At 38.3% G+C, this 9,205-nt stretch overlaps 1 protein-coding gene across 2 annotated transcripts in view; it reads right to left on the bottom strand.

Moving 5' to 3' along the window:
• Positions 1-2,685: 2,685 nt before the first annotated feature.
• The window catches only part of ROCK2 (Rho associated coiled-coil containing protein kinase 2), a 95,652-nt gene continuing 89,132 nt past the window's right edge, over positions 2,686-9,205 (bottom strand). Inside the window, exons 29-32 of one of the 2 annotated variants that reach the window (XM_063424762.1) lie at positions 8,523-8,601; positions 8,060-8,321; positions 7,224-7,437; positions 2,686-2,792 (exon numbers count right to left, since the gene is read on the bottom strand). In XM_063424762.1, the coding sequence (XP_063280832.1) occupies positions 2,789-2,792; positions 7,224-7,437; positions 8,060-8,321; positions 8,523-8,601 (559 nt within the window). In that variant the 3' untranslated portion in view covers positions 2,686-2,788. Of the gene's footprint in view, positions 2,793-2,813; positions 4,092-7,223; positions 7,438-8,059; positions 8,322-8,522; positions 8,602-9,205 lie in introns of those variants that run through there. The other variant, XM_063424764.1, reaches the window with a different exon arrangement.

Here is a 9,205-nt window from a genome sequence, read left to right as displayed (position 1 = left end):
TCAGTGACTTTCAAGACAAATACTCCTTAGTTCATGAATATGCTCTTCTCTCAAAAATATTAAAAGGTCATCACTAGACAAGAAGGGAACAATCTCCAGGAACTAGCATTAAAGAGGTGTTTGCATTTCACAGCAGGATAAGGGAGAAGAACAGAAGAGCAGCTCTGCCTTTTGTGTCCTGGGTACAAAGTGAGGTTCGTGCACCTCAGACCCCTGGCCCTGAGGACCCTGTGCCGAGTCAGCTCTGCTCTGAGGCAGAGCTGAGAGCACAGGACTCCCAGCACTGCTGCTCAGCCCACGCTGCTCCACGACACCATCTGAGCACAGCCTGCCGGATGTGCAGCTACTGACCATCTGTACAAGCACAGAACTGAACACTGGGGCTAGCAAATACTATACTATAGTACATTCCCTAAAACGTCAGGCTTAGCAGGGCCCTGGGGATTCACAGCGAGTGAGGGCAAGCCAGGGAGAGAAAGTGCAAAGGACACAGCCCCAGCAGGGAGGAGCTGCCAAACAGCTCCCCTGGAGTCTGCGCTTCCTGCGCACACAGGCTCTGCTGGGCTGCCTTGGAGCAGCTCTTGCCTTTCCCATATCTGCTGCAGTAGTTAGCTTTATATTTAAATATTTCAATTAATTACCAGCTTCTCAAGTTCAGGAACTATTTTACCTTACTCAAATAGTTTATTTAAAAATATATATATATATATAATATTCTCCAATCCAGAAAAGGATAGAACTTCCCACAATGTAACATTTTTTTATATATATATATAAAATATTTATGCATTCAGTGAATGGAAACAGTTTTACTGTATACATTTTTAATGCTGTACTCTATGCAAATCTGCATCATCTAAAAATATATCGTACTTCTGTAAATCAAAACAAGCAGGGAAAAACCACTGTAGCTGTGCTCTGGGTTATAATACCTAATAAAAATGATATGAAAGTTTTAGTTTTGAATTTAAGAACTCACAAACAACATTTTGCTTTGTGAGTGCATAAATAGAAGGCTGTATACATTCTTGCTTTGTTAAGCTGAACTGTAGCAGAGGTTACAAAATGTAAATATATTTATTAATTTTCAGTATTTCAGTGTTTCCACGTCCACCTTTCATGATAGTGTTAAATAAAACATGGTCCTATCCTTCCAAACATTTCAACACTCTTTAAAAAACAAAAACAAACAAACAAAATTTTAAAGTGAAATGTCCTCCTTCATTGAAGTGTTAGATCATATTTTAAATTACTGCACTCCCACACAATATTTTATATATATATATATTCTAAATATATATATATATTTATATATATATAAAGAGACCAAATAGGAGACTACATTTTTTACTGTCAATATGTTTAACATCACATACTGTAGTTGTATAAAACATGCACTTTCTGGGATAATTATGAACACATCATGAATGAGCCCACATAAATTATATTTTTTGTACAACTCCAAGTTAAAAAAAAGTCAGATTAAGTGCCTCTGAGGCTCTTTCTTCTCAGCTATCAGTTCTCAAAACACACTACTGAAATATTTATCTATGCCTACAGCTATGTGCTAGAGAACCAGATTAAAACTTTAAAATACATCTACAGTATGTTTTATTTTTCTTAAAGTTTGTGACAGTCCTCAGATACTGCGTTGTGAAATGTAAAAATAGTCACAGATTCTTTTATTTTCCAGAAATGAAAAAAGAAAAAAAAATCCCACATCTAGGAGAGTATGCAAAAACAAGGCAAAATGAAGTTTCAAAGCACTTAATGAGGGTTAATATAAGTCAATAACTAGTATTGAGGTTTGTAAAAAGGGCTGGATGAGCAGTTACATGTACAAGCAAATGGTCTGGTAAAGCCCATGCTCTCAGACATTGTAACCAACCCTTCTGCACCCTTAAAACCAGTTGCTATACATTCAAAATAGGTTGACACTGATATACTTACTAGGTGTAAAAATAGTGCACTATTTTTTCTGCCACAAAGCAAAACTGCATCCTAAGAACTGGTAAACTTTCTTTTTCCTTAAATAGAAAGAATGCGCAAAAAAAAAACTTGAAAAAAATTTAAATTAAGGCAATTAGACAGGTAAAAGTGGACTGCCCATGATGACATAGCTGAAACTAGTATATACTTCAAACCTATACTAGCTGCTGAACACTGACATGCAGCTTCTGATAGATGTGTATGAATGATATAAACTTCAACATTATGGCTTTATACAAGTGCATAGTTGCAACTGCAATAAGTAACGGTATCTGATTAATAAGCATAAAAAAATAAAGTGGAAAGATTTTTAAAACCCTCTTGCAGTATTACAGTACAATATATATACACAGTATAATGGTCACTTCTTACAGATGCAGTCTATATCACTATGGTGGATCTTCCTCCGGTTCTGCTTGCAGACGTGCTGGTGGCATCTTTATGAAAGCTGAAAAGTCAGTTCCTTCCATTTCAATACTCATTCCTCTCCATTCCTTTTATGAAATGTAGTGTATGTGTCTTGCCAAGAAAGCTCTTGTGGAACAGAGTTTAAAAGGTTACCTAACATATCCTTTGACTATTTACCAACCATTCCTCAACTGATCAGTCACTCGGGAGAATACAGGACAACCCTCAGAGATTAGTAATTTATATTGCAGCAAAAATGTAAACCTCTGATATATATAGCACAATCTCTCAGGAAAAAATATATTTTTAATATATTTTGGGATATGTTTCAGTCTTGCTGTAATGGGGAGTAAATTTTCACCTTGACTGTGTCTGCATTCATGGAAAGCAGTTAGCTGAAAAAGAAGCAGAAAGTTTGGTCAGTAAATGCAACAGAAATGTAAATCTGACAAAAAATATACTTCTTCAAAGTCTTCATTTAAGATGGGTTCCTCACCGTACTTGTGAGAAGCACCTTTCCTCTGCATCCAACAGCAACATTACTCCAGTATAGCACATCCTTACACATTGTAATCCCAAATCAATTAAACCCCCTTGCAATACATGAGGGTAAAGTACAATACACACAGAGTAATAGTTACTTCTGAAGGATTAGTGATCAGTAAGCTTTTAATACAAGAAGATGCAGTATATTTAATTAACGTAATGCTCATTACTGTGAACACTAAGCCAGTTAAGTTCTGCAGGAGCTGGTTCCTCAGTTCCCTGAGCACTGAGGCACATCTCACATACTGTTTAAAACAATTCTTAGGCATTTAACATTTAGGGTTTTTTTCTGTGTAAATACAAGATTGCATCAACATGTGAAATGATCAGATACTGAGATCTATAAGATAGGTAAAGCTATTTGCAGGACATCCAGAATTAAGCCATGGGACAAATCAGATCACTGCAATGACCAGGTTTTTCTAAAGCAGTCAAGGAAAACACATCACAGAAACTGCAAACCTGCTTGTTTACACAGTTTTCAAAAGCGTGGTTAGGTACCCAGAAAGCACAGCACTGCAAAGGAAAGCCAAATCAAATTCACTTCAGAAAAGAGCTAGAAAAGCAAAATGCAGAACTCCAGTGATTTCATGTCTGCTAGCCATAGACCAGTTTACATTCAAAGCTCAAAAATGAAAAGTGTTTGTAAATACCAAGTCTATTTCAGCTAAACATCCAACTGCTACCATCTCCCTTCTATCCTTCAAATATTCCCTGCTGAGGTTAGCAGTATTAGCATCAGAGAGGAGCAATGACCCTGAAAACAACAGTCTTGGGTTGGTTTTTTTTTTCAGGCAGGCAGACATGAATTTTGAAAAAAAAAATCTAAAATTAGAAAAATAAAAACACTGACAAAGGCAACAAGTTTGTTTTAATCAAAACAACTTCTCTAAAAGTTCAATATGATGAACACAATCTCATTTTACTGTTTAAAATATTAAAATGAGATCTTGTATTTTCTCTGCTTTGAGAAACAAATCCAATATAGCATGCTGTATTCAAAGGCAAACAAATCCATTCCTCTCTATTTAGATTTACCCCTTATACTTCTTCAGAAATCAAAAACATCGTCATCATCATCATCACCATCAATATCATCAACATCATCAAAGGACCAATCCCAGTCCTTAAATGCCAGATCAAATAATCTGCAACAGGAGGGTTTGATGTTTAATGAGTGTCACACTTTTATAAAAGACTTGAAAATTCCTTTTGCTATCACTAAATCTTTTTAACTGAAACACTGTTTAAGGTAGCTCAGTTTGTTCCTTTGCCTGAAAATGAAGATTCAGTTAGTGTTCATCTAAGTTAAGAATATTGCATCCATTGCAAATTGATCTCAAAAATCATTCCATTCAATATAGAACACTTACCATATTGATTTTTCCCCTAGAATTTCAGTAGCAAAGAACATGTACCTTTTATAAAATTATCTGCTTTCTGTTTTGTTGCTGTTCTTGCTGACTGAGGTGGGTTTATGCTCTCCTGCTATGCCCTTCCAGACAATAATGCAAACCTAACATTTTTTCCAATAAAATCAAGTGATTCTGAGTGCTGAAAAGAACACTGAATAAGATAGCTTCATGTAAATGTACAAATGAATATAGCAGGATTTTACTGCATCCCAAATACAGGGTGATTGCACTATACAGCTATTCTGTAGCTCATTATTTAAAGTTAAGCAGTGCCAAAAAAAGAGGATATATCAACTTGTTGTCTAGGTCTCCCTCACTGTGCTCCTTGTATGGTCACTGCAGAACAAAGAAGGCAAGCAAGGCAAACCCTGTCAGCAAATGAGTCATTTTACTTATCTGAGGCATTTATTTTGGGATGGGGTGAATCATTGTCTAGAAGCACTCATCTCTTTCTGTTGTAATATCCTAAGTACTAACTTTTCAACTGCTATAGCTACAAAGGAAACCCAGCCTAGTCATCTCTCCAGTGAGCTGGAAGGATCCTAATTAGGGTTGTATGCCAAACATAGGATGCAGGCATGCATCTCTTACCCTAAGAGAGCATCAACATAAACATGTTATGTAGTTTAATTCAGTTAATCACATGTTTTAAACAAAATGTGTTTCAGGGGAATTTGGATTTTCAGGCTTTAACTATTTCAACCTTTAAATGTGAAAAATATGAAGAGGCTCAATATTCATTTGTTTGAATATGGCTATTACACTTAATTTATTAGGAAATAAAATACATTAAAGTTGGCATTTTTAAAATTTGGAATTATCCATTTGGCACAATCCAAACAAATGGCTAAGCAGAAATTATATGGTCTGTATCAAAGACTGGTTTGCCCTTTCTTGAATACTCATGAAGAAAAACAGCCATGAAAACCTTGAAGAAACCATCATTGTGTGAAATTCCTAGTGGGGACAGCATTTTTAGGACCAGGCAAGGGACCTCAGGAGGTTTCTAGCCCAACCACCTGCTCAGAGCAGGGTCAGATGCAAAGCCAGCCCAGGATGCTCGAGGCCTCGTCCTGTCGGACGTTGAGAGCCTCCAGGGCTGGAGCCTGTCCAGCCTCACTGGCCTCCCTCTCTGCACTGGCTTTTCCCTCTACCAGCTGGAGTGGCTCCTGCTCCAAGGGAGCCCCTTGTTCCTCACGCTGCCAACAAGCAGCACTGGTGAGCCTGGCTCTTGGCTGCCCTTCCTCCCTTGGGGCAGGCTGCTGTGGGAGCCCCTGTCCATGTCCATCATCCCAACAAGCCCAGCTCCCTCAGGGGTATGCTCTGACCACCCTGGTGGCCTCTGCTTGGTCCTTCCCAGTGTGTCGATGTCTGCCTGGAATTTGGGGGCTCAGAGGCTGAGGCAGTGCTGTGCTGCAGACTCTGGAGTGAACAGAGGGGTGTAACCTCTTCCCTCAGTCATCCTGCTGTGCTCCTCTTGGTGCAGCCCCAGAGCCGACCTGGCTGCCAGGGCCCACTGCTCAGTCCCTAGACTGAACTGGCAACTGCTCTTCATTTTTAATGAAGTTCATAAAGGAAACAATTATTTCATATGGTAAGCTCTTGCACAAAAGCCTCACAGAAGCAACAGTGAGATATATAAACTTGCCATAGCAATTACAGTTATTTATGAGTATGTGGTTTCTAATTAAAGGTGGCTAACTTGGAAACTTAAACTGAAGAATTACATGCTTTACACACAAAAATACTCATCCTCCTCCTTTTCCCACCAGTATAGAACAGTGAACACTGTGCTATGAAAGCATTTTGTACAAAAGTTCAAGATTGAAAAAAGGGTACTGGAAGGAGAAGAATTGTTTGTAGAATACCTATTGAAAAAAAATCAGAAATATAATATACCTTTATATATTAACAGCAAGAAACAGAGTAACACCACTAAGTTAGACTAAACAGTATGCCGAAGAAAAGTAATCTACTTGTCCCCCAAATTGTCATGAATGTTTTCTTGACTCATGCTTTCAGTCCTATCACTGGTATTTTGGTTATTTTTGCACAAAGAAACTCTTCAGTAATTGGTTCCTAAAAGTGATTTTAAAGCTTTTTTCCTTCATGATTATAATAAATCTATTAATTTAAAATCCAAATTATGAGGTCTGATTCTCTTTCAAATATGTAAATTAAATCACCAAAAATAGACTGTGTGAAGGTTGGGAGGGAAGTGAAATTAGAAAGTCCTTCCACTATGCATTTCCACCCATTAAAACACCAGTATCTGTTTAAGATCTAACTCTCCATAGCATAAGGATGTTTTGTGGTATCACAGCAAGAGTGTGTTTTCCCTGCATTCCCCACTGTAACTCTGGCCACTCACCCACCCAGCTGAGATACTGGTGTCAGTCTGGTCAGAAAAAAGGACAGTAATCCTATCTAGGCACTGCCCAATTACCTCTCTGGGGAAAAATGTTAAGCCTTTGCTAAACTGGAATACTGCAATATTCCAATCTTTTCACAGCCTGCCAGCACTGGGAATTGACAGAAGCAAATATAAGCTACTAGTGCAGGTGATGAAAAAAGCAAACTGGAAAAACCCCAGAAATTCTGCATTGTGCAATTATATAAATGCTACCTGCAGAATGCTGTCAGCTTCCACAGCACAGCACATAGGATTCTGCTCCTTAGAAGTGTTCTAGTAGTAAATCAATGATTTTTGTATGGACGATGTTTATCAAACCAGAAGAATCTGCTAAGACTATTCTTTTAGGAATCGTGAGACATTAGCATGAGTCCTTCTACCCTGAATAAGGAATTGAAACCAATTGTAGTAAAGCATTTAGAAAATAAATTAGACAGCAGCTCTTGTGTCACCTTGGTTTGTTTGGAGGAAGCTGTCGACTTGGTCGTCTGATGGACTGGTTTGGCTGTACCTTCATGGAAGTTCTGGGAGAAGATCGAGCAAAGGGGTCTGGTGCTGGAGGCTTCTTGGGTATTTTCTTCACCAGTCGGCTCACCCATTTTTGCTGTTCTTCTGTAGAATTAGCTAACAGTAGTAGATTCTTTGCCGTAGAAATATCATAGTACACTGTAATAAGATTTAAAAAATAAAAATGAATACTGTTATTATTCTAAACATGGCCCCGCATCAAAAATTAGCTGTCAGATTAGCATATTCTCATACTCGACACAGAGAAATCAGCAGAGAGGTCAAAAGCAAAATGAACCTGTAGGTTTGCTGGCTGCTGACAGTGCCACCTCCTCATATTTAGAGAGTAACAGCTTGGTACTGTGGAAGATACACATTCATGTGGAAGGAACCAGGGGTAACACAAGGAGGTGTGACTGAGACTAAGAAATTATATAACATTGAGTCACAAGGAGCAACCTTCGCCAAATGTAACCCCTTCCACAGCACTGTTGTTTCCCACAGCAGAGCACAACACACAATGTGAGCACTTTACAACCACCACACTCTGCTGCATGAGGATGACAACACAACAGGTATGTGCACACCACAGCCACATGCCATGAACTCAAGGCAGAGCGACCCTCATGGAGACACCCTCAGAAAGGGGCTGAGGGCCACGTGCTAAAGACAAACCAACCTTTATGTTTGGTTGGTGTCAGACCATTACTAGAATCCTCTGATCTATTAGAATACCTTGTGACTCCAGGACTATCTGCATATTCAAATACTTGCTATTTACCTTTGCAAGGCGCTATAATCTCTTCTTTTTTATCCATGTGATCTTTGTGGCATTTGATATGGCAGCGGCGACATTCCAGAGCAGGAGGAGGTTTAAACATGTGCCACAGTGGCTTCATACAAGCTTCACAATTGGTTGGGAAGTGGTAAAGAGTAGGTATAAACTCATGTCCTTTGTGACAAATGTAATTTGACTTCTCTCCCATGGGCTCCACAGGAAATTCCTGTTCCTTTTTGCTCTCTCCTTCATTAGCATATAGGATCTAGAATGAAAGCAAAATAATTTCAGTATTCCTGGATGACAAATATAAATTCAGAGTCATTATTAAGTACAAAGATTGAAGAAGTACACTAGGAACAGTTTTTCAATGATTTTTTAGTAAATATTTCATTAGATAATATTTTTGACAATATCTGAAATGCCATGTCTGTTACACTAGAAACATTAATTTATTAATGAGTACCTGGAATATCCTAGGAATTTCCTTGGAATCTGCCCTGTACACATCAGTCTGAGTGACTGGTCGGACATGGAAGAGTTTGCTACAAGAAATTGTTTCAATAAGGACAAAAATTAATGTTACCACAATGATAAATGTGACAGATTAAGTTAGGATACAACACACACATTAAGACTTACAGCCATTAAAGATTTGTCAAATTTGTACAGATTTCTAATCACTCGGTAAAGCCTTGTCTTTCAAACCTGCACATGAACTCCCAAAAACTGTAAATAAAATGAAGTCACAAGCATCCAGCTATACTGGCGGAAGCACTGGGAAACCATCATCATATGACTTAAATGGCTGCTGGCACCTTTCTAACACAATCCTGTCCCCATGCTCTGAACAGCCACGTTCTGCACTTGTAAAGAAAATAAATTAATTACATAACGCACCTGTAAGGCCACATTGTAAGAGAAAATACATGAACACTGAAAATGATATCTGCTCTGCTACAGTTTTCTTTACATGCTTTGCTCCCAAGTGTGTGGGAAGGTCTAGCTGACACCCATTCACAAAAAGGGTGGGAAGGAGGATCCTAGTAATTACAGACCAGTCAGCCTGACCTATGTAAAAGTCTTATTGATGTTCCTCCTGATTTTACCAAATATAGAGAACTCTATAATTTCATGATCACTGTGTCT

The sequence above is a fragment of the Prinia subflava genome, chromosome 2 (genome assembly GCF_021018805.1).
Source record: "Prinia subflava isolate CZ2003 ecotype Zambia chromosome 2, Cam_Psub_1.2, whole genome shotgun sequence".
In the NCBI taxonomy this organism is placed as follows: Eukaryota; Metazoa; Chordata; class Aves; order Passeriformes; family Cisticolidae; genus Prinia; species Prinia subflava.
This window is presented reverse-complemented; position numbering and strand designations above follow the sequence as displayed.